The sequence below is a fragment of the Pagrus major genome, chromosome 19 (genome assembly GCF_040436345.1).
Source record: "Pagrus major chromosome 19, Pma_NU_1.0".
NCBI lineage: Eukaryota > Metazoa > Chordata > Actinopteri > Spariformes > Sparidae > Pagrus > Pagrus major.
In genome coordinates, this window is record NC_133233.1 from 8,416,995 (window position 1) to 8,443,677 (window position 26,683).

At 41.8% G+C, this 26,683-nt stretch overlaps 1 protein-coding gene across 1 annotated transcript in view; it reads left to right on the forward strand.

The window, feature by feature from the left end:
- Positions 1 to 26,683, forward strand: part of mpp7a (MAGUK p55 scaffold protein 7a) — a 146,924-nt gene that overhangs the window by 94,216 nt on the left and 26,025 nt on the right. The window contains exons 7-11 of the mRNA XM_073488661.1: positions 4,481 to 4,562; positions 5,090 to 5,175; positions 5,789 to 5,863; positions 9,912 to 10,108; positions 10,717 to 10,781. Of these exons, the coding sequence (XP_073344762.1) occupies positions 4,481 to 4,562; positions 5,090 to 5,175; positions 5,789 to 5,863; positions 9,912 to 10,108; positions 10,717 to 10,781 (505 nt within the window). The remainder of the gene's footprint in view (positions 1 to 4,480; positions 4,563 to 5,089; positions 5,176 to 5,788; positions 5,864 to 9,911; positions 10,109 to 10,716; positions 10,782 to 26,683) is intronic.

Below are 26,683 nucleotides of genomic sequence, written 5' to 3' on the forward strand. Positions count from 1 at the left end.
TGCAGAGACGGAGCATAATCGCGAGTCTGTAGCTTATGTTGATGGTTGATGCGCCAGCCTCAGCCGGACAGTAAAGTTACGTCGCAACGTTGCTTCCATGCTTTGTATTGTGGGTGGACATTACTGATGTAGGATGTATGTCGGAGGGAGGCAGAGATCATCTGTGAGTGAAAAAACTCACCTCGTATTTTTTAAAACGGACATCTTGGGGAGCATGTCAGATTTTATGAACTTGCTGGGAAGCATGAACTGGACGAGACCCACGCTGAGCGTGACCTCTGCCTCACAACAATTACTAATCACGTTAGCCATTTTCACCTGAAGTTAACGTCTACAGCCATAAAAAATAACTGTTACAGGAAGCCCGAAGAATCTTAATCGAATTGTGAGGCTAGTGAATTCTGCACAAGAACTTTTCTTTTCCGTTTTTGTTTCTAAGTTATATCTTGCTCTTTTGTTTTTCACCTAAAGCTGATGTTATGCCTCTACGAAGACAAACGTTAATCATTTGTGAACCTACACAGCAAAAGTTGTTATAGGTAACCATAGGTTGGAGAGGCTTGCAGAGGAGCCAACACACACATCTCAACTGCTTCACCTACGCGCAGCCTGGAGAAGCATGTTCCAGCCTTCAAAAAGCAACGCAATCTATGCATAACCAAATAATATCCATTTTTGTGTTGTTATGAGAAATGTTACTCTTAGAATCTTAAATCTGGCAGTCAGATAAATCTACCAATTGGATGAAATAATTTATTGTCTGAGGGACAGTTTTACTGCCTTCATTCTTGCCACTGGTAAGCCCAGGGTGATAGGTTAAGTTTTTCACTTGTATATGTAAAAGAAAATGTAATATCAGTGTAAAGGACTTGTTGAGATGAGTATTAGTTCTAGTGAAAATCTCTGTTCAAACAAGGCCAGTATTTATGTGTTTTCTATCTCAATCCCTTTTGTTTTCTTTGTTCCTCTCAATCCCTCTTCCAGTCTGTTATCTTGATCTCCCATTATATCCCTTTATGGTATATTTTCTTCTTATTCAGTCACTCATTCACACACACTCTTGCATTCAACACCGATCCCCACTCATTTAACCTCTGTCTATCTCCTTCACCTCCTTCCCAGTCAACTTGTCAGTCCTGACTCTGCTCTTCCACTTATGCTCCAGTCTGGCTCGCTCGTGCTGCCACTGGAGCGTTTTGGCCTCCCTCCACTTTTCTTATCAGACAGAGCTCATTTGGCTACCGTAGCAGGGCTGAGTTCAGACTGGGGCTGTCCAGATTATGAAGGGAGGCCTTTATGAATCCCTAACTCCCTTGCTGCTGGTTTAGCTGGTCTGTGTAGGCCCATCACGTTGAAGGGCAGTAGGTCAGATGAGAATCGTATAGAAATAAAGGCTTTAAAATGATTGCAGCTTCAAGTTATTCCTCGTAAAGAGTCAGTGAAGCGTAAAAAGAAAATAAGCAAGAGAAAATTTGTCCATTGATACCTGACTTTGCTTTTCTACTGGTGTGAAAGCACATAAAGAATGGTAGTTGGAATGGGGATAAAATGGTCTCCTTGCTCCCCAGAGATTTGGGTTCACGATCCCATCCATTCATATTTACATGCTAAATGTGCTGCTCTATAATCACCATTGCCAATTGCAATAGCAGTCGTGAAAGTGGTGCCTCTAAATGGCATCATGGTTTCTATATGTGATTTAAGCCATTTGTCAAAACACAATTTAAGTCTACTCACCATATGTGAGCATATTCCATAGATAGCCATAGACATGCAGTGTAGAGTACGTCTGTGGAGTTTTTTGCAGACAACTTATTGTCATTACAGAGTCCAAGGCTGTCTCTCTGCTGTTTGGTTAGCCTTTAGACTGCCACCAAGGACCCTCAGGGACACAATAAAAACATCCATCATCCTACTGGCCATCAGCCAGCCTGAAAAAGAGAGAAGTTAATGACCACATGTCTGAATACTCCTGCGAGATTTCCTGCAGACTCCCGAACCCACCCCATTGTCTGTCACAGTCCGTCTCTTTCCACTCAGCTCTCTATTCTTTCAGACACACGCACAAAAGGTCTCTCTCTCTGCCTGTCTGGGGGCCATTGCATCACAGGCAGCTGCTTTAAGTCACACTCAGGGGTTATATGTGACCCTGACACTGCTGTCTAACAGTGCCTTCCCCTCTCACTGACCTGCTTCGCTGAGCCCTCTCCTACTGCACCCTCTCGGGTTTCCTTAATTAGCCCAATTATTCTATTAGGTCAACTCTTTGTAGACTCTCACACTGTCTTATCTTCATGTCGTTTCCTGTTTCCATCTCACACCCCAAAGGCCTTGAGGAAACCATTATCTAGGAGGAAAACCATTAGGTGTGAATAGGTCGTGAAAACAACCAAGATGACATGCTAATGGTACAGGCGAAGTGGCACAAACCAGAGCCTCCTTTTGGTCTTTAAGGAGCTGTTTTTATTTTTTACCATCTCCTTATTTGCTTCCCACTGATCGTAGTAGCTTGAACTACTTTGGGTCGGAGGAAGGCAAACAGGGAAATGACACAAACCGAAGTAGCATGACACATTGGAAACTGTTGTTGCACTCGACCTGCGCGGCAATAGATTACAACAGCTGAAAAGGGTGGGGGGCGAGGACGGTTTCAAGCCTGCATCTTTTTTTGCAACAGAAATAAAATCAATTGTTAGGCATGATGGGAATAGGAGCAAGGAGAGGATGGAAGGATGAGTTGCAGCCACGACAAACTATGTCGACATAGACAGCTCATCTGTATGGTTAGAGTGAGGATGACGCCACACACTGGGTAGCAGTTTGCTTTCCTGTTCCATGTTTTATTGTCAAAGGAAATGGCTATTTGGGTTTACCAGTAAATGCATCACAACTGAACACTGTATGTAAAAACTTGACTGTTTGTTAGCTGGGTAGATGGGTTACTTAAAGTGCTTCTGCACTGGCACACCCGTTAAAACATGAGGACCAGAGATGAGAGGCGTTCAATCATTTATTGTCCTTTCACAGGGTAGTTGACGGACAGATAATTTAAAGGCTTGAAGGCAAAGGAAAACAATGAGGAAACAAAGTAATAAATCTATTCAAGTGTTACTCAAATCAAATCAATTACTAATTTACCATAAAAAACAGCAATAACTATCACAAACTTAACAACTTACTCAGATAATGCATCAAATTCACAGTCAACTGCAGATGAGAGGTGACACCACATGTAGACCAACATGCTGCAGCAGACAAAGGAAGAGGCTGAGCAGGTCTGATTGAGGCCTCTTTATCAGTTTAGGTGTGGTCTGGTAGGTAGAGGCTTAGTCCCCCCTCCTACAGAACTGTGCAGGAAAGACGATTATCAACACTGTCATTTCAAATAAGGAAGTGTAAACACTGTCCTTGGTGTGTCTTTCTGGCTGAGCATCAAGCCCATAAAGGAGGACGGAGAGGGCTTGAGCAACTGTGTGTGTTGGTGTGTGTGTCCTGAGTCCACTACCTCGTGCCTGTCTGACCCTCACCCTTTTCGGTCTACTCCAGCTGTTTTTGTCAAGACATCGATCCTTCCTGCCCCTACTACAGCAGAGGTTACTGCTACAGAATGATTAAAACAGAGCAATTCACATAATATTCTACCCATCCTTTTCGATTATTAAGTGTGCAGCTGTTGGATCATTTTATTTAATATTTGGGATCGATTGATATGGTTGTTGCAGGGCTGATACTGATACCAATTATTAATAATCAAGTTGACCGATGCTCATTTGCAGTAAAAATGAAAATCTTAGTGTCAAAATCTTGAATAACTAGTGATGGAATGTAACTAAGTAGAATTTACTAGGTACTATACTGAAGATGTAAACACACCTTTCATCTTTTCCCCACGGTTTATGGATTAAACTGAGCCCTAACTGTGTTGTGTCTAATCCAAACAGAAAAACATATTTCAAAATCATTTATATGTATAGTGTACCAAAGAAGATAAAATGCCATGTCATTGTCTCTTTAGAAGTTTAATGTTATTGGTGGCCTGTGTTGAGAATTGTTCTACAGTAACTAGCAAGTACTTAATCTTTGTTTTCCTATAAAGTAAGTACAGATATATGTGAAATGGAAGGTACAGAAATAACAGGAGGTCCATATTATTTTTAATTGAAATGAGCAGTGTGTAAACTGAACCAACTGCTTTTAACTGCCCCTTAGTTTTGTATTATACAGTACTTACAATACACCTGAAAAGCATTCAAACCCTTGAACAAGGCACCATAGATTATATATTATAGTATGCAATTTGTCCAGAAAGTATCATAAATCAGCTGTTTTGGTAGCATTGAGCATCCTCTATGCAGTTCAAGCCCTCTTACTGTCATTTTGGGCAATTCTCATTTGACATTTCCACAGTGCAACTTTAAATATAGTGGAAATACAGTGCAGTTTGTCTAATTTTTAATGATCTTCTTTGATTGCTTTGTAGGGAGCTACGATAAGGCGTGATGAACACACGGGAGCCATCATCGTGGCCCGGATCATGAGAGGAGGGGCAGCCGACAGAAGCGGTCAGTCCCACCTCTTTTTCTCTCTTTCCTGGGTCCAACCATGTGTGCATGCACGTAAAGCAACCAAAACATTTGTATGTGAGTCTACAGTGTGGAGTTAAGTAATAAAGAGATTTACATTACAACAGGATTACATTCAGATTGAAACAAAGAAGGAATGTATTCAGGAATTACCCTCGCATCAGGTCAGGTTGTAAATATGAACATGATTGACAAGTATGCCGGGAAGCTCTGCTTGTTGCCCACATGTTTTCTGTTTGATTTTGTATCCATTGTGTCCAGCCTGTTTTTCAGCCCTGCCACAGTGAAGCCAAAGGCAAATTTCCACATGTGTCAGCAATGGTGTTTTGAATCTTTTCCAATCTCAAATGCCACCATGACGATCAACATTAATCTGGTGTACTGTATACATCCCCGGGCTTTGTAAGCACCGGACTTTTACACAGTAGCCCCCTTATATTATCGCATTAGGAAAAGGAATATCAGAGTGATTGTAGATATGCAAACTTTGTGTTTCTGTGTGGTAGGACTGATTCATGTTGGAGATGAACTGAAGGAGGTCAATGGAATCCCTGTGGACGACAAGAAACCAGAGGAAATCATTCGCATTCTTGTAAGCCTCATCTGTTTGTGTGTGTCACTGTATTCTGCTGTATGTGTGCTGTTCAAGGGTTTCCCGTGTGCCTCAGCTCCACTCCCTTGGCGAAAATTACATTCCTTGTTTGTGATGACAAAAACCTCCCCTAACTCATCCAGGACCCCATGCCTCCCATCGGTGTGCTGAAAACAAAACACTGGCTTTTCTCTACAAGTCTCCCAACCACATGCATCTAGCCACACAGTCCCCCTGGATGAGACTTATGCTTAGTAGTCCCTCCAAGCAGGCTACGCCGCAGGCCTCAAATAAGCTCCGTCATGGGCCTGAACTCTGCCAGGGGGGACAACTGGAGAGGAAAGAGAGAGGCCTGGTGGCTGTCTCAGACACAACCGCCTCTGAAGCAGACGACAGCTCTCAACACTCCTCCTTTTTACCCCCACACACACACCCTATCCCTGCCAAGTAAAGTCATCTAATCCTAATAACCCGTCCATTGTTGAAAAGTCAAACATTATGTGACTTTTTTGGATGAGGTGCTTTGTGAATTTTTGCAGGACAAATGACTGCTGTTTCCATCGCTCCATTTGTACTAAACAACTGTAACTATCTTGTTTCTTCCAATATTCAGGCCCAGTCGCAAGGAGCCATTACCTTTAAAGTTGTCCCTGGCATCAAGGACGAGGCGCCATCCAAGGAGCCAAAGGTAGGTCTTGTCCTGGCTTTATCATTAGTGGATTTGGTTACACTTAAAGGACTTAAAAACAGAGAGAGCTTCTCAGGTTCAGCATGATATCTTTAGTTGGATGCAGAGCATTGTTTTTAAGCCTCAGTGAGAAAATCTCCTTCCACATTTTTATCAGATTGTTGCTCATGAATCCCTCTATCTTTTCCCCTGACTGTTTACATTAAATGCATTTTAGCTATGTCAATGTGTAGATAATACATCTGTCAGAAGTCCAAAATTTTATAGAATCGTAGTACCTAACTCTTGGCTTAATGTGTACACAGGCATCTTTGTTCATGCAACCCATATTGTCATTTTTATAGGATGATGTGAAAAGCAGAGGACTTCAAAAACAGTTCTCCCACCCCCACATACCACTCATGACAGTCTGGTTTAAAGTTGTTTGAACTGCTAGCATGGCTTAGCTTGGCTTAGCAAGGCCTTGGCAGCTGTAGTAGAGGCAATAGAGAGCAAGAGAATAAGGACTGTAAATAAGAGTTGTGAAGGATGTAAATTTGCCTCAAACACTATAACTCTGATCAAAAGTAGTAGTTCTGGTATTAGTATTAGTAGTATTAGTAGTTGACGCAGTAGAAGCAGTAGCGGTATACTTTATAACATTACAAGTTTTGTGAACTAATATGATAAAAGCTGTTTATTGTACCAGATCAGACATTCAGACCTCAAACTTCAATCCAACATCAGAAGCTAATGTTGCTCGGATACAGTTTCTCTTCATTGATCTGTGTGTTCTCTGTTGATAAAGAGGTGTTTAATTCACGGGATTCAGATATCTGTTAAAATTAGCTCCTGTATTTTTCCCTCAATGTAGTTTCTGTGGTTGGTATGGTCACATAACGAGCTACGGTCAAGTAAAAAATTATAAACTCCAAACGCAGCAGCAGAGAGCTTTGCAGCCTCCCTCTCCTTGCAGCAAACCTCAGCCACACCACAGCTGTTATGACATTCTATACCCAAAACGTCAGAGGTCAAATGCACTGTGACATCATAATATTCCACTAAAAATATTCTGCCCATTATTCAATGCTGTAACTCAGGAACAGCAACTTCAGCGGTGGGCGAAGGCCTATAACCACGAGGGGGTAATTCTAGTTTATCATAGTCAAAGTCTAGTTTTAGTTGACTCACCATCTTAAGATTCTGTCAGTCATAAATCTTTATTTGTTTAGTACCAGTTCACAAAAATAGTTATCTCATGACACTTTCAAATTAAGGAAGGTCTAGACCATAGCCTTTAAATTATTTTTTTACAGAGGCCGAACATTTCCCTCAGGAGCAAGCACAGTCAAGTAAAGTACAGGACAGTGTTGATTTCTTTTATCTTCTATTCTATTTCAGATCTAGCAAAAACACACCAAATAAAATAATGGTAAAATAACAGCCTTAAAAATATTTTTAAAAAATAGGTATGCTTACCTTGACGTGAATTTTAGGATGACTCGTCAGCAAATGTCGCTTCAAGTTTGATTTTGTTTTTGCCAGTGATTGTAGCTCCACATGGTCCAAAGAGTGACTTCCAGAGTGAAGCCCAAAGACACATTTCTGTTAGTACCAAAAAAATCTCGCAACATGTACGACAACATTATCTTCTTTCTTGCGGACAACAGTAGCTTGTAGCCATTCATTTTGAGGGTTGTTTAACTGTCATTCCAACCAGCAAACCATCATTGTTACCCACTGGGTTGTTAATACATCATCTGGCATGCTTATCTATCAGTAGCAGACAGAGGCTGGATCCAGTCCCTGGTTCTAAACTCCAGGGTCGAAAGGCAATTTATCATTTTTCACAACACAACCCACTGTCCATGTGTAACAGAGGGGTACAGGACAGGGTGGGCCACTTACATCCTTTCTCATCGTGTAATGGTTAAACCCGTCTGGCTGTTTAAGAAACCTATCTGATAAATAGTCCGTCAGTGCCAAACACTCAGCGAGGCCTTCATGAAAGTAGCCTGCACTCTTACATGAGGTGGTGTAGATGCATCAAAGGGCAGCTAAGTGGCTGAACATGTGCAGGCCAAAAACACTGAGCCAAAGGAAGAAAAGCAGGAGATCTTAGTTTGTAGATGTATGAGTGTTTTCTGCCGGAGGCTTTCACAGCCAAAGCAGCTGTTATGACCCAAACAAAACATCTCTGTCTGAAACATAACTTTTCTACATGGCACAAAGCACTCTTTAAATCAATAGGACATCGAAGAATTTAATCTCTCCCTCCATTTCCCTTGTTTTCCCTCTCTTTCACAAATACACATTTTCCTTCCCTCTCATTTCTCTTTCCACGTACTGAGTGCTAACTCATCATGACAGACCTCAATTTGGATAGAAGATACAGCAAGTTGCTTTAGGTTGCTGAAAAGATGTCTGAGATTTTTCCACTGTTAGGTCCAACCGCCTTTGTGTTGATGAGGTATGTCCCACCCCCACTGCCGAAGCAAACAAGACCAACTCCTTAAAGAAAGAAAACAACTTTTTTCTGTATCCATTTTTTCCTCAAAGGAACAGTTCACCCCAAAATCAGTATCCATATTTTTCTATTACCTGTAGTGTTATTTATCCATTTAGATTGTTTTGGTTTGAGTTGCATAGTTTTGCAGATATCAGCCATAGATATGTCTGCTATAAAGAAACTAGTTTTCAACTAGTGCTCAAAGAAAAATAAATAAATATATATACATTTGAAAAACTCAGCAGCAATGTCTCTTTCCATAAACCATGACCTGGTTACTTAAGATAATGCACAGACCTTGTTGTGTGCACTTTTGTGCAGGAACTAAAAATGACCAAAAACAGTAGTGTGTTCCCTCGCCGTAAGGCAGGAGTTGTTGGCGTTTGTAACATGTGGGAGAGAAAAAGATGTTTGTTGCTGGTCAATGCACGTTGCAATATTATGTCTCCATGTCCCGTCCATTGTTTTCTTATTAAACCTGCCCAGTAAGCCAAACCCAAGATGTTCAGTGAAAGTGGTGGTGATGGTGTTTCTTTTTTTGCGGGCTGCTATTAATGTGTTTTTCTCCATCGTGCCATTGTAAATGCATTTTCTTCAGCTTTCTTGGATCGAAGCTCACTTAAACGTTTGGTGAAATTAAATCGTAAAAAAAACTCAAGGCTATTTTTAATAGTGAAAGTAAGAGCATTTCCACACGCACAATGCAAGGAGAACTCAAGGGATTGGGACTGCAGCTGTGTAGCCTTAAGAAACCACTTATCAGTGAGGCTAATCGTAAAAAAAGGCTTCAGTTTGCTAGGGAGCATAAAGATTGGACTCTGGAACAATGGAAAAAGGTCATGTGGTCTGATGAGTCCAGATTTACTCTGTTCCAGAGTGATAGGCGCATCAGGGTAAGAAGAGAGGAAGATGAAATGATGCACCCGTCATCCGTAGTGCCTACCGTACAAGCCTGTGGGGGCAATGTTATGATCTGGGGCTGCTTCAGGCAGTCCAACGAAATATTAGAGAGTGTGACAGGCAGTGTATTTGAGAGAAGGCAGACATCTCTGCGGCTAATATCTCCAAAACTTTGCAACTCACACCAAAATGATAATTAGCACTATAGGTAAGAGGAAAATGTGTATTTTTGATTTTGGGGTGAATTGTCCCTTTTAATATGGAAAGATGCCTGATCTTAGTTTGTGTTTACAGTTCGTCAGTGTGTGGAACGGAGCGCTTCCAACTTGAGTCTCTGACTCAGGAAATGTAAAGTCTCACTTCACTTGGAAGATGGTGACAGGGCTTAGACCATCCTAAGTGTTGATGGAACAACATGGAGGGACTAAGTCGGCCAACAGTTGCAGCTTTCAGCTTCTGATTGCAATGACATTTCTGGAATAATTTCCCTGAGCAATGGTGAAGCACCTTCTGTGTTGACCATAATGGTTTACTTTTAGAGTTAACACTCTACGCAATGGAAGGAAAGGTAATTTTTACAGTGAACAGTTGCTTTTTCCAATTGTGCACTCAATCCAGCTTTCTGTTGTTTTCCCCTCCCCTCCTCTGCTGTATCTCCAGGTGTTTATGAAGGCACTCTTTGACTACGACCCTAAGGAGGACAAAGCCATCCCATGTAAAGAGGCTGGACTGGCCTTTAAGAAAGGCTCCATCCTTCAGATCATGAGCCAAGATGATGCAACCTGGTGGCAGGCCAAAGTCGAGGGGGAAGCCAATCCCCGTGCCGGCCTAATCCCATCCAAACAATTCCAGGAGAGGTAAGAAACCACCCCTGCTAGATCAGCCTGTCGTGTTTGCCTTTGCCTCTTAACAAGGCTGGCCCAATTGTCTTACTGCTGTCACAGTCACACACGTTTCTCTCTCTTTCGCTCCCTCTTTTTTCTGCCTCTTTTCTTGCTTCACACTGCCAAAATACTCTGGATTTCCACACAATGTCTGGCCTGAAATGAGTAATGACAGAAAATGATAGCGCTGGTACCGATCCACTTTGGACGGTAAGTGGATGGAAAATCGCACATCAATGTGCGCTCGGACAGCCGCACTTGATGTGCAACACAGAGCTCAGCAGGCCGGGGTGGTTTCTTGGACAAGAAGGAAAAAAACAACACACACACACACACACACACACACACAGAAAGAGAGAGCGAGGAAAGTGAAAGAAGAGAGAGAACAATCGACAAACATTCAGATTTAACACTACAATTTTGTCAACAGCAAGTGTGTTTTTCCTTCACCGCTTTCACCAGTCTCAGCTGACAAAATGAAACTGGTACATATTGTTGCCTAGCAGGGAGTGTTTATTATTCCCTATGCGGTCATGGAAACTGACTTTCTCTTTTCTTTATCCTCCTCTATCTTATTCAAGGAGATTTGCACTGCGGCGACCTGTTGCGACTCTCCCGTTCCAGAAGACCTCTAGCCGACGATCATGTAAGCATATATCATCTGCTGTGATAGGCTCTAACAAACCAGAACAGGTGGGTGGGCTGTGAGAGGCTATGCAGAGCAAGGGATGCTTGGTAGCTAGTGTCTAAAGTTAGGGATGTTGCCCATCTCTGCACTGTGAGGCCGCAGCTGAACCTGAGGTACAGTTGCACTGCTTCACGCCTGTCATCAGAGGAAGTGTTGTCTGGATTTACCTCCCTTCCTTTTTTCCTGTCTGCCAGACTCTCTTGCCTCTGTCCCCCTCTCGCCTTCCATGTGTTGATGTGGTATAAGTCATGCAGTAGCTTTAATGCGAAGAAGGCGGAGCTTTGCCCTCTGGAAAACCTCTTTGAGCCTTTACACCTTCCAGCCAAAAACACTCCATCCTACTCATCCAGCTCACCTCTCCACATCTCACAGAATGTAATGATGGATTAATGAGCTGATACGCATATACAGATGTGATGGAGGCTAAACACTGCTCTCTGGAGCACTTTAATGTACCTTATGGTGCAAGCCTGGACAGTAAAACTTACCCTGGCCAGTCAGTGCAGCAATGCTGGGGAGAATGCATCAGCAGGAGTACTTACTGTAGCAGAAATGTGCTAGAAGAAGTCTGGATGTACTGTAGGGCGTCAGGAAATGGAGGGATTATGGCTAAATTACCCTTATTAATCAAACATTACTGATTGCTTCATAATGAAGATGGAAGACACAAACCATGTTACACAAGAAAACGACAGCAGCAGAAACAATCAGGGATGGCCTACAGATCCTGCTTTAGGTGTAAGACAAGAAAAGAGCTCTGTAACTTTACCAACTCAACTTTATTTATTTATATAGAACTTTACACACAGGATGTTAATCCAACTTTGAGTCAGCTTGCCTGGAAAATTCCAAACAGGGCTTGTGATAGTTATGGTGCGTATGAACTTTATTGCCAGGTTTAGCATGACCATGGCCGATGTTTTAAGATTTATTGTGCTACTAGTAACAGAATCAGTTTATAAAAACTGAATTAAAATGCATATAAGAATGTTTAAAATAGTCCTCTTTTGCCTTGGATTTCCTCATGGCTTTTCAATGTAAAATCTCACTAATATTTAGGATCCAACTACTCAGTCGAATCGAAGTCCATAACTGCCTCCAAAAAGAACCCTGCAGCTGCGCCATCAACAAGAATTTTTCCTAAGAAATTATTCCTAAAAAAACGGTGACTTAAGTATTCAGATTACATGGAAAATGTTCTTCTAATTCTAGTACATGAGTTCAATCTAAAGGGTCTCATTTAATACAAAGTTATGTCCGTCATGTGGAGTCAGTGTAAATAAATGAAATAACTAGATGTGTGATTTAGATTAACCAATTTGAAATGCCTTACTTTTATGTATATTACTGTATCATAATAAACTTGAAAAACACGTTTATGTAAAAGTTCCCCTAAACTCTATATGTAATAATTGAATAAACAAATAAGGTTTATGTATAGGTCTGCAATAATTGACTTAACATGAAAAACTTTGCAGTAAATGTGAGCCTTTACTCAAATTATTTTCTGCCACTGGAAAGAAATGTGGGCGTGAGAAGTCTGTAGTGGAGGTCTGCAGAGCCCTGGTGTTTGAAAACCAGTCCACACCTGCTCCGGCTGCTTTATATGCCACAACCGTTTGCGCCCACAGCAGGACTTTTCTCCCACACCTGACTGAAAAGCTGTATAACAGATTCCCTGACATGCAGTCTCAAAATGACAAAGACATCAGCAATGATTTACAAACAGTTTCCAAACAGCAATTTGGTTTGTATATGGAGAGCTACAGTGCATGAACGGAAGGCTGTCCAGCTGGCATCGTGACTCTGCATTACAATATGACTGCATGTGCCTGCCTGTAGCCATAAAGGGGGGAAAAAAACCACGCTGCCAATATCTGCTGTGCATTCTGCAGAGCTTGAGGACCAGCCCGCTCCACACAGACTTCAGTCTGCATTCACACTGTGCACTTTATGTGATGTTTGTATTTTTGCAACCTTTAAAACTTTAAATTAAAAAAATGTAAAAAGGTTACAATAGTTGTCCCTTGCAAGTTAGGGCCAAACCTTTCTTTCACACAGCTTTAATACCAAAGTAAAAACTAAGACATTATCTATATGTCATAGCATTTATTACAACTTATCCCACATATATACCACTTCTCAACAGTAAAACCATTCCATATATGTATCCTCACCATGCTTTACATTAGCTACAAGCTTATTTGCATAAACAAAACTCTACATACCTTTCATTTCTTCGCTTATATCTTCATATAATAATAACCACAAATTTAGGCCTAATGAAAGCACATACATAGTCTGCTGCAATATGCAGTTTTTCTTCCTCCTTCCATTCTGCATTTCCAAAAACATACGATCCCTCAGAAAATACACTACACTTATACGTGGTTTTATAGGCCTGCTCTGGTCTTACAATGACCCCTTTGAACCAAAAGCTGGTTCTTATTGGCCTTATTTTCACTGTAGATTACCACTTTTAGATGGACATGTCCATTTTACTACTTGTTGCTATGACATGGCGGTGAGCCCTTAATGTAATGTGACTCTTTCAATATGTAGCTCTGAAATTACCGACAGAGCTACGCTGACCACCTCCAAACTTAGCATTAGGCTCCTCAGATTCATGGTGAATTATGGATGTTGTCATTTCCTGGTTATGTTCAACCACATACTGGCATACATGGTGCAGGATGGCCAAAAATAGCCTGCTAAAAAGTTAGAGACAGACAGTGCTGTACTGTTCCCTTACTATTTCATTTTAATGGCCCAGTTCCTCCTATGAGTTATGGGATTTATAACCCCAACCCCTCCTCTCTATGCACAGAGGGCAGGTGTAAAATGTAGTGGAGTCTACTGTGGCCCCTACCGAAGGAACATAAGTCCTCTTTTGACTGTAGCAATACTTTCTCCCTAATGTCATACATACTGTAAGGATTAACTGTGTTTGCAGCAGCAGCAGTAGTAGGAAGTCCCTTGACATGGCCCCTTGAGGACTAGATGAAAAACTGAGGAGTGATAACAGTTCACTCTCTGTTCTTGCAGAGATGCACACGCACATTTATTAAAAAAAAAAAAAAAAAAAAACTCAATTAGAGAAAAATGTTGGATCGAGTTGGAGAGTAAGCAATGGGTTCAATGAATAAAAGTGAAGGGTGTAAAAGAAAGTCCAAGCTGAAACGCAGAAAAGATGGAGAGAGAGGCGGTCGAGAGGTCACGTTCAGTAGCAGATGTGGCCCCTGTGGAGTGGTGGTGGCTGGGTCAAGAGAGATGGAGGGAGACATAGCTTGGATCCTGGCCCCCATACACACTGGACCAGCTAGGCCCTGAGGCCATAAACTACAATCTAATTGAAGGATACTTTGGAGACCCCGCTGTTACAGAGCAGAGGACAGAGGTGGTGATTGAGGAGGGGGTCCCTTTCTCTCTCTATTTCCAGCCCGGGAGCTCCGTCGGCTGGAACAATATTGGTCTTGGCGAGGGGTTTCGGCAAGCATCGCTTAACTGTGTTCAACATTTGCAAGATATAAATAATCCCTTTCCTCACTGTTGCGCTTTTGTGGATGCATTCCTCGGTTATGAAACTGGTGTTTAAAATGCCATCAGTTGTCCCGTTTAAGCCAACTGTTTAATCGGGTAGAGGGGTTAGATCAACTATTTTACATCCATAGTTGTCAACCTGGCCTGCCTGCATCCATCTTTTAACCCCCCATCTCCTTCGATTGATAACTGGCTCTCCCCCAGCTTTCCCATCTGTTCTCTCTGAACATACTACCGTCTCTCTGGGCTTTCATACGGCATGTCTGTTCCTCCGTCTGACATGCAAACCCTCTCCACTGTCTGATTGTTTGGTTTGGTTCACAGTCTGCCAAACACGTGGACACACTTATCGCTCACCTTAGGGTCTTTATATATCTCTCTCAATACATTATGGTGCTATCCCTCTTACTATTGCCCCACCTCTCTCCAGTGAGTGACTGAACCATTTTGAAATGGCGCCCCAGATTGGTCTTAAGTGACCCTGAACCTGGCCCCATGTTCAGCCGTCCATTTCATTTTTCAACTTATAGATGCAGCAGTAGATTTAGAAGTGCAATGGGTGCAGAAGAAAAGTTCCATTTAATTCTCAAAGGTTAGCGCCAGATAACTCCCTTGGAGACCACCCTTAAAGTTTTATAGATCAGGTTATGATTTTTTCCCTTCACATTAAAACTTTGTGCATTTTTGTTCATTGTCAGACCATCCCTGTTCTGTCTTCTACTCACTTCCTTATCCTTACTGTGAATATTGAGCTCTACATTTGAACGCCAAAAGATGTGCGACAAAAACCTAATTTTGTGTCATCTGGAAAATCCATTAATTCATTCAACTCATTTTCGTTGTTTTAAAAACATAGAGATATTGCAAGCAAGAAAAAAAGTAGCAGCATCCAGTTTGTTCAAGGAGAAGGCCATCTGTATGCTGGCTGGTGGTAAGGATGACATCAGCTCATAACTCAAGGCCATTTACAGGGTGCTGACTAGGGGTCAGTCCTTTGTCTATTCTTCCCTTGTAAAGAGTTAGCTGGAAGATTTTTCTAGCTGCCGTGCAGATTGGCGGTGCCAGATATCATCCGTACAGTTCCAAAGCAAAGTATAATGTAATCATGTGTGACTTTAATAGATAATATGACTTATGATGTGCCTCGAGTTGCCAAATTGGATGATCATTAACACTCGTGGTGTTGATGATGACCTACTATTAAACATTTGCCTAAGGCTCAGCGTTGGAAAGCATGAGATTGCGGACACAAGAGGCTGAAATGAGTTTCCTCATAGGCTAGGCTTAGAGATAAGATGAGGAGTTTGAATGTCAAGAGGGAGCTGGGATTCCTTGGTGCCTCCCTTTGGAGGTTTTTCCAGGCGCCAACTGGGTGGAGACCCGGCAGCAGACCCAGAACTCGATTGACTCCCTGTTCGGCTTGGACCCCTCATACTTACCGTAGTTTTACATGCAGTTTTCCTGTGCAATGAAGGCTTAGGTAAATGGACCTGATCATTGTTTCAAATTGATCTGTTGGTACAATTGTGTTGTTATGTGTGTTAAATGTGTGTAAAATGTTTCAAGTGTGTGTAGCACAAATGATAAACCAAGTTTTCCCAAATTTAGTGTTTGCACACTTGAACCTGTAAAATGACAATGAGAGAGTTAGTTAGTACTAAGTGCTATATTGTAGGCAACTGTACTTGTTTCAGTTTCATGAAATTGTTTTCAAGAAACTGAAACAAGTTCAGTTGCCTACAATATAGCACTTAGTATTACTATGACCTGGATGACTGAGAACCTTCATCAACTTCTTACTGTTAGATACTTCCACTATGAGTACAATGTTATTGTAATCAATAAAACAACAAAAATAAGACCTTGTTAATGCACTGGAATTACCCTTTAACAAAGAGTGGATACGCACATCTCTTTTTTTCCCTTTATTCCAACACTACCCTCGTCTCACCCCTTCTGTCATCCTCTGTGGTGAATCTCTGGCATGTGGGCGACATGTGATATACCCCTAAGCCTGTGTCCCTTTTCAGGGGGTGAGGGGGACATGAAGCATCCAGTAAGGCTGGTTAGCTGACTGGTGGCAGACTGGATGACTGCACACTAAGAATTCCTGCGAAAGACGGCGGCCACAATCTAGGCAGCCATCGCTCCCCTGCATTCAGTAAATAATAGGCTTGGCCTGGCCATCCACATGTACTCACATCAGATCATGACCTTAGCTCATTCTCACCGCTCTCTAAATGTTTCAATGAGCAGGCGGCTGATACGCACTCTCAGGAAAGGGAAAGACAAGGTTTTGCTTCAAGCATTTAAGTTTCATTAGACTAGGAATGTTGGAGTGCTACGAGGCCATTAAGCTATGCAAACCATTCCTGTGGCAGATAGGCACCAGATGAAAGCCTTCCAGAGTGTAATAAGAGCAGCACTTGGGAGGATTTTAAATATCTTCATGATTCTCATATTGTCCTTGTTTCCTCTGTAAGTTTGCCTCTGTCCTCCCCTCTACAATTACCTCTCACCCTACTCAAAATGCGGTTTAGGTGCTGGTTCAACTTAAACTGTCACATTACGACGGGAGGAGGGCAACATCAGTAGGAACATTGCCGTGAACACTAACATGTGAAACAAGATGTCAGATAAAGGCAGACACATTTGGCTCCACACTTCAAAACAGTCACCGCTCTCAGGCCTGATGTCTCTTGCATGAAACACAACCTTTGCAGTGATCTGCCCTGACTGCTGTTTTGGCTGATCATTAACTCCAGCCGTGACGTAACATCTAACTGAGCTGCGGTGCGCTCTGGGAAATGAGCATGGTGCTGTAAGTAGAGCCCCATGCTGTGGTAGATGGTGTTATAAATGTTTTGATTTAACCTTGTTTGGCCAAAATGAGAACATGTTAAGGGGAGGAAGCATCTCTAAGTGCCTCCAAATGTTCACGGCAGTTTAAACCAAACACACAACCATCATTTTATAGCTGTTTGGATGGCACCCTTAAACATCTGCAATCATTTAAAAAGCTACCTTACTATATAACACACCCCATTAAAAAAAATTGTTGGTAAGAATGGTCCCTTTTAATATTTTGGCCTGAACTCCAGAGCGATATATCAATATCACCCTTTAGAGACTTTTGAATCTAAATCTGTTTCTTTCTGTGAAGTCACAGTGGATGCACCACAGACATGTACCACAGACTGTGTCTCACTTGGTAATGATGGATACAAATGTCCTCTGTTTGAAATAGAAACAGTAGAAATGTTCTTTAGTAGAATGTAGAAGTTCATTCTTATAGTTAATAGAAGGCAATTCTGGAGAAAGATAATCATTGAGTTTCATTCCCAGGTCGTCAAATACAAATGCTTATAATAATGGTATTTTAGGCTTACCAAAAGACCTTTCTACAGAATTGCTTGCTGCACCTTTAATTACAATAAGTGGGAAAGAATATCAGAACTTAGGCCCATTTACTAGCTTTTTTTGAGATTTCAACTGCATCATGACTTTACTCAGACTGCCATCATATTACCTCGACAGAATTTAGATTTGGGGTTACGATATCCCTCAGAAGGTCCATACTTTGTTCATTTGATAACAACTGAGCCATCACCTCTCATGGCATACTTTACCCAATAATGACATTGAGTTGCAGTTGAAAACTTTGGAAAAAGCTAGTTGTCCGAGATAGTTGTTTTTTTTTGTTTTGTTGTCAAATTAACACAGTAGTTTTACTTATAGATTCAATAGCAGATTAATTGAAGTAATTGTGTTTCAATGGAGCTGAGCGTTTTTCACAAACATTACAAATTGAAATAGAATTGTGGGCTATTTCAATTTTTATGAAAAGTGACTCAGCTCAAAGCAATAGTTTAATATGGATTTTTCACAGTATCGTGTTCTAGTGTACTTTGTAATGTAGAGAAACAAACAAACTTTACTGTATCTCAAATTAGAGATTCTGACGTATGAAATTAAGATTAACTCTTCTCTTTGTCATTTGTTTGTCCTTTTTTTGCTTTTTCAAGATGATGTGGCTGTAGAGTTTGGTAGGTTTCCTCTTCTTATTCTCTCATCACTACTCTTGTAATCCACACACCAACAAACCATCTTCCCTAACTGCGTCATTTCAATCCCTTGCTTCTACTGCACTCACAGCCGAGGAGTTGGAAGGTACTGCTTCTTGTCTGACATTTCCCATTGAATAGGACTTTTGTGTGAGGACACTCACTGATAGTGTTGCAATACACAAATTGTGAAACCCTATGTAATTGGTCCCCCTTAACCATTTTTGTGTGTTATGAAAGGTCTACCTCTCACCTCTGCTCCCCATCCTTCTTGTTTTCATTTGGCCTTTCTTCTTATGTCAAACCTAATTGCTCTGTCAATTTCTCCTCTGAATAATGTGGAGGGTTTGGCTCTTCCATTGTATTTAGTATCATATTTTACCAGCTGACTTGTCATTTTCATTAGAGTGGACATCACTTGGAGAATCATTCCTTCATATGTACACCTCCAATAATCTTGTGCCTGCCAAACTCACCCATAATACTAAATTATTCATAGACTTCCAAAAAACATCCAAAGCAATGGCCAGGGATGTTGTGGAATGTAAACATAAATAAATTTTAATAGGATTTATCCCCATTTTGAGGTAGCCTAAGTTTTGTTGTAGTAATTCAAAGTATTATTTTTAATAAGAAATAATTAATTTATTTTGTTGGTAGTCATTCACTTATTGATTATCAGTGGCTGGAGGTCATAGTTCACCTCCCCGTCTTATTTACCACTCCATCAATGGCTATCACTCTGGACACAGTGTACATAATTAGCTGGAACTCAATCAACATGAATAACACACAAAAACTAATCTGACTTATGTCTTGTTAACTTTACCTGTATGTTTTTCTGGTGTATTTCTACGGATCTGTCCTTTTACCTTTCCATTATGTGGTAAGAGGAGTAGGTGCCTGTTGCTTTCATGTCTGACTTTTCTCTTTAACATGATGTTGTACCTCTCTTCTGGCTTCTCCTTTCTTTCTCCTCTTATCAACAGAGGTCGATGGCTATAGTAGTGGATTCCACCTAGGTGAGAGATGTTGTCTTCTTCTCTGCCTTTTGTCCTGTTGCCGTTTCATCGATGTAGTGAAGACAGTGGCCAAGACTGTGTTAGATTGATGTGTCCCATCCATTACTACCTCTCTGATCCTTTAGCCCTTCCTTCATAGATAACACTTTGTAGTCCTTGCCATGTTACACTGAGAAATACTTAACTGTTTTTCATAATGTGCTTGACATATTCTTTCAAATCCCAGAGTGTTTTTGGTTGAACTGGTTCAACTTGGACTCCATGTAAAAACACAAAGAATGGTTCTGTAGTGGTTCACAAGCCTACGATGAGCTATTTCTGCTTCCTTGCTGACAGCATGAGTGCACTGGCAGATCATGTCATGGATTTGCAGAATGTAGTAGTTATCCTGTTCTGCCTCTGCTGTGGGTCTGAAGAAATCTCTGAGAATGGTTCTGGATAGATTTGGGTTTAAAGGATGGCTTGTTTTCCACTCTTTGTACCGGAGGTCCAACTGAGCACCGGTCTCATTGATGTGGTCCCGGTCAGACTTAATGACAATTACCGTGGCCCGCTTTGTTTCTGCAGCCCTTTCCAGAGAGCTGCTTCCAATTTTCTGTCTTGTACAGAAAATGTTCCCCATCATGTTTTTATTACCACTGTCATTTTCCTGACAAATCATAAGGTATCGTTACTCTTGGGGACCACAGGCCGAACTAGCTGGCTTGTACACAAATCCTCTGCATCCATCTCCCTTTTTCTTTGATTTCTGTCTCTCTTCCTCTCTCTATCCAATTCTGTCTATATTCAGATGTGAAGGTCAAGAGGTGAACTGGCCTCAGAGCTCTCCTTGCACACTACACTGTTTAGACTCCTGATTTCACAGGATATCCAGTACACATGTGAGTTTATAAATACTGAGTTTGAGCCATGTCTGCCAAGCTCAATCAGGGTCACTTCCCAAGGCTGAACTATGCCAAACACCAGTCCGTTTTTTTCCACTCCACTCTGTCCCCTTCAGGCTTGCCCTTACTGTCACCCTGCCTCTTCCATGAGGTCAATGACCTCAGCCTCTCCTCTTCCTCTTTGGTACCCAAACAACATCCAGAACTCTAGCGGGTTAGCAGCATTTCTTGACTCCAGCAGCCCAGAACGAGGTATAACTGAAATGAGAGAACCTCAGGAGGAGGAGAAGAAAAAAAAAACTGTGAGTTATAATAACATCTTCTCTATGAGAGTACTTGCTGCATGGCTTTTCAGCCTGTTGGATGTGGTTGTATGATTTAGAGTTGGCCCGTCCCTAAAAGTTTGAAATCCTAGAACTCACAGATGCTTTTGCAATGCTACTGAGGTTGCATGGGGAAATAAAGGAGGCGGTGAGAGGGGGCAGGCATATGTTGTCTTTAGTTTTTGCTTTTGTTTTCCCTTCATGCTTCTGTTAATGATGCAACATCTGTAAGTTCATTTGCAAAAAGCAATCCTCAAGCACAAGGAGGAAATATGCCTTCATATCAGGTCTTTCTTGGAAGAAGAGCTTAAAGACTTTAATTTCTGTACACCAGGGTCCATTTTATGGTGTATAAGATGCCCCAAGAGATTTGTTTTTCAGGTGATCCATAAGTGCACTCAGTTGGAGTCACAACCAGAAAATCCATACACTTACACTGTTATATAGAATGGTGACACGGCAAGCAAACCTCCAAATCAGTTAAAGCTGAATAAACGGGGACTGTCCAGTTATATCCAAGTTGGAGTATGTCATAAACTGAAATTTAAAAAAATGCTCCAATTCCAAAATGAGATGAGTTCATCAGACTGTAGGTTCAAGTGATGTGGACGTGCAGGAGCCAATACATCTGGATTAGTGAGTTTTTCCCCTAATATGGGTCCAAACAGTGAGTAAATTTTACTTTATGAAGATTGAGATGACGCATTTCCATAGATACCCAACAGTTTCATACAATCAGAGCATGTACACCAATGGCCCAAAACATTAAAAACCACTGACAGGTGAACTGAATATCATCAATCATCTCTTTACATGCAATTATCTTTCGGAAAACCTTAGGTCCTGATATTCATGTGGACGTTCTTTGACACATAACACCCATCTAAACACTGCTGCAGACCAAGTACACCCCCTCATAGCTAGGGCTTTACCTGATGGCAGTGGCCCCCTTAAGCAGGACAATGCACCCTGCCACACCCCGAAAACAGTTCAGGAATGGGCCGAGTAACATGACAAGGATCTCAAGGTGCCAGTCTGGCCCTCAGAGTCCCTAGATCCCAATCTGATGAAACATCCATGGGATGCACTTAAACAAGTCAGATGCATGGAGGCCCCACCTCACAACCAGTGAGACCCAAATCAACCACAACATTAAAATGATGTTGTGGCTGATCAATGCCAGTGGTTTTAATGTTGTTGCTGATTTGAGTCCTATGGGTTGCGAGGTGGACCCTCCATGGATTGGACTTGGTACGACATGTCCCATAGATGCTCAATCATATTGGGATCTAGGGAGTTTTGGGATCCGGTAGACGCCTTGAGCTCTTTGTTGCATTCCCTGAGCTATTCCTGAATTATTTTTGTGGTGTTGCTGGATGCGTTGTTCTGCTAGGGGGGCAACTGCCATTAGGTAAAGCTGTAGCCATGAGAGGGTGTACTTGGTCTGCAGCAGTGTCTGAATGGGTGTTATATGTCAAAGAACATCCACATGAATGCCAGGACACATGGTTTCCGAGCAGAACATTGCATTGTAGTCAATGATATTCAGGTCAATGATATTCAGTTCACCAGACAGTGGCTTTAATGTTTTGGCTGATGGGTGTATATGCACTGGTTGACAGGTATGCATTTAGCAACTGATCTCTGTAGTTGTTTAAAGACTTGTAAAAGAGACATGGCATTTCTTTGGCTGTGGCTTTGTTGTAGAGCATCTTCTCTGTCTGAACATCAGACTGAGACAAACAGTAAAAGCCGGCATTTAGCCTCAATACTAATGGCACTCAGAGGCCCCTTTTGGCATGTTGATAGTGGCTCCAAGGACTTCAGTAGAAGCAGAAGTACTTCTGTGTGCGTTTGTGAGGTTTTTTTTTTTTTTTTTTGTCAACACGAAAGGCATCAGGCATCGGTTTGTGGCAAGACATTCCTGAGACCAAAGAGCTGTGGGATAAGACGGAGGGGAAAAACAAATGGTGCTAGACAGAAATGGACCTCTTGCAGCCAAAGGTCTGGAGCCCTATTCCACCATTTAAGCCTGTAACACTTGGGTTGGGTACCACTTTCCAAATGCTCATGCGGGCACTGTGAAAACTACTCCTAGAATGTGTTCTCCCCATAACACTCTATGTTCACCACGTTGGGCTGCTACACGCACATATTTCAAGTGTCACACCAACAAACTTTGCCGTTACATCAGCAGTACATCAGCTTGGCTGAAATTTGACTGACACTTGCTTTTTGTCAACGTCCCTAAAGTGCAGAAGCTGGGTCAGGTACTGTATGTGCATACTTTTGTCCAGAAATAGTCAGACATTTGATACAATCAGATATGCTAAGATTAGCCACAGAGCCCACTTTACTACTAATCACTTTCACAGATGCCTGTTCGCAGTTGTGTGTAGGGAGCATTTGAAGAACACACTTCTATGTGGCTATGTCCACTTCCTTCTTACCTCCTTCAGATTAATCTCCTGATTCCTTTTCTCTCCCTTCTGGATTCCTGTTTTGATTAATCTTATTTCCCCCATGGATCTATTAAAAATGCAATTTGTAAGCTAGTTGATTGTTGAGTCTCATTCCCAACTTGTCAGATACTGATATTTTGGGTTGGTGGCCGACATGACCAACCAACCTAGAGGCTTCATTTCCTCTCCCAATTCCTCTCTTCTCCACAAGACTTTTTTGCATCCTCTGGGGGCATTTTACATTACATTATGTTGGCCCAGTCACATGGCTCAACTTGTGTCTTTACAATAATGTCAGATCCTGTCCAGTCCTTTTGTATTTTGGTCATTATGAGCACCAACACTCCTCTTGCTTTTATTTACTGCTGGAGTAATAATGGCTGACATTGTGGAAAGCTTCCTCCCTTACCTCCCTAGCTGCCTACCATGAGCCTTCCTCATCCCTTCCAACCAAGCCAGTAATGGGCATGCATAATGAGTTGGAGAGAGTCGGTAATGCTTCCCACATTTGGTGCCCACGAACAGGACTAAGTGTTACAGCGTTAAACCGCAGCGTGCGGCCTCGAGCCGAGAGCGTAATATTCACTTAATCCCCAGCTGCCAAGCCTGGTTAATTCCATAGATGTCATCTCCATTAGTCCAGAGGAGAGAGGGCCCCCGTCGGTAGAGCCAGGATGGCACTGGAGCTTTCAGCACGTCTCCTGTATTTAGGCCACGGGCCCTAGAGCCCTCAATACACCAGGGCCTCACAGCAGGTGGTTTCACTGAGCCTCTTCTTCTTAGCTTAACCACACTTTTTCTCTCTCCCACTGTCTTTCACTCTTTTCTCTCATCAGAAAATGATTGGAGGGAAAATGGCAATCATTTTTTTCTCTTCTTCTCCATGTCATCATCTCGCTGTTCGCCTACCCGTGACGTCTGGAAGACCTGATGCTTGTATTGTTCTCAGGCGTCTCTTCTTTCAGACACCCGTTGGCAACTGCATGACTTTTTATGAACATTTGTCTTACTACCTTGTACTTTTTTTTCTTTTATAGTTGTAGCCATTTATTTTACAGGTGCAGATTTTTAGCTATTCACAGGATGTTGGTGTCTGAGTGGGCAGTTTGTATTCACAGTTTGCAGAGGTTTCCGGGTGCTTTCTTTAGGCTCGTGCTGTATTTCCTACGTGGCTGTTAGATATTATCACACTGGAAAATGGGCTTGCACGACTGCTAGCAATTCCAAGCATTTGTGTGTGTATGTCTGTGTGTGTGCATAGTCACAGCCTGTGTTTACATTGTGTTAAATGTACTCATCTTTGTTTTCCTCCTCTTTTTTCATGTTTCTATTATACTGAAAGACTGTGCCTGTACTGTGTGTGCTTACACGCAAGTGTTCATTTGCAGCTTTGGCCATTACCCAGTCACAGCCTGGTGCACACTATTAGGAGGTGCGTGCGTGCGTGCGTGCGTGCGTGTGTGTGTGTGTGTGTGTGAGACTCAAGCAAGGAAAGTTTAACTCAATACCCCAACACACACCACATGAGGACACTGCCACTCCTCAGCTCTCGTTCCAGGGAAATTCAAAACAGAACTATTGTCAACAAATTTGATTTGACCTGTCAAACTATTGAAAGATCTTGGTACCACACATATCATACATTCCTTTTCAACTAGTAAGCCTTGGATCTTCCTGTGACAAACATGTTGGTGTTCCAACATACTCAAAGCTTTTCATGACAAACGGGCAGGCTTTCTTTATTTGAACGGGACTTGGATCATTCCTTAATTCTGGATAAAATCAAATCCAATCCCCTCTGTCTATTTCAGTCTCCATCAGCACTGAATATGAGAAGATTAGTGGAGAGGTTTTGGTAAGGGATGGGGTGCTGCTCACTGCTGCACGAGGCTTTAATGTATTAACCCTTAGGCAGCGCTAGAGGGGAGCTCTGGAGGATTCTCCCATTGTTTGGATGAAGCTGTCTAGAAAGATTTAAGAGATCTAGGCACATCAAGTGCAGAGCCTCGTTATGAAACCCTGTGCACCTGCCTACCCTGCGGAAAGTAGCAGAGATTGCCCTTGGCCTGAGCTAATGAGATGACATCTTGTCATACTCTAAGACGGATAGAATTAATGACTTTCATAGTATTACTAAAGCCTAATTAGTCAGTGGTGTGTTTGCATTGTGATAAATGACTGACCAGAGTTGGTTTTTGGGTTTGAACTTGCAGAAAACTGTTTGTTTTCAAAAGGATATCATTAACATTATACTTTGAATGTTTATTGTAATGATGTCAACCCTTGTGAATATAGGTTTCAGTCTGTTGTCTTTACAGAAGAAATGCAGATGAGGGGTGTGTTTTTTCCACTGTGTGGCAGAGGCTAATACTCAGTGGGTAGGATTGGAGGGGGTGAGGGTGCTGTATGAGTAGATTAACCACAAGAGGAATGGCACAGGCAATGCAAGCCACAAGTTGCCCACAGTGGAACTAAGTCTGCCCTAAATGTTCAATGTAACACTATATTCAGTACTCGGCCACATGTGCACGCTCATACGTATACACAAGCCCATGCAAAAATATTATTATTCTGCTCCGATGACTTACAGTGTGTTTCATTTGTAACTCAGCAGAGGTCCGTAGCTCCATCCCTGATTAAGAGACTGTTTGGAAAAGAACAAGCTGACAGGAATGCAGACTCTTTCTCTTTGCTGCTTGTCTGCACAGCCCCACAGTTTTTTGTAAATGTTGTGGAAAGTATTGAGGGGCGGGTATCAGGAGCTGTTTCAACTCCTGATTCTTCTTTTACTCCATAATTTTCATGCTGCCTTAATTGCACCCTGGCATCAAATCCTTGAGTTCATTAATTACTAATTAAAAACAATGAAATAATGAAAGAGAAGGCTGAAAACAACCCATGACCATATGCAGAAATAGGATATTAGACATCCTGTGTTCTGGAGAATTATCTACTTCTACTTTCAACCAGCATCTGTCATATATATACATATATATATATATGCAGCCGTGGTCCTCAAATTAGGGCTAAATGTCTCCCTTTGATACTTTCATAGATTATCAGAACAAGGTGTGCATACTCTTGTATTCACTTGTGATGGCAGTCTGAGGACAGGGCGCACATCATAAACCAATCAAAGATGACAGCCATTGTGAAATGACCCTTATGGCCATCCAAAAAACACTAAAATATACACACATGCATCGGCACACACATACCACACCGCTATCTAAAATTGCGATGTGAATGACTTGCAAATCATAGCTTGACAGTTATGTGAACGGCCAATAACCAACTAGCAGTAAATTCACATCCTGTAGCAGACAATTACACGAAAAGAACATCAAGTTTCTTCCATTTCACACAATGAAGTCTTAGCAGAAATCTGGCATTAAGATATAAAATGCAACATATGTGCATTAACCTCCTCAACCTGGATCTAACACAAGGATCATCGCTACAATGATGTTCAGACAAAAAAGTTTTTTCCTTTTTGCAGAAAAAATGGGCATCCTTGGTTTTAGTATATCTCTAAAGAGAAAAAAAGCATAATTTAGTTAAATAG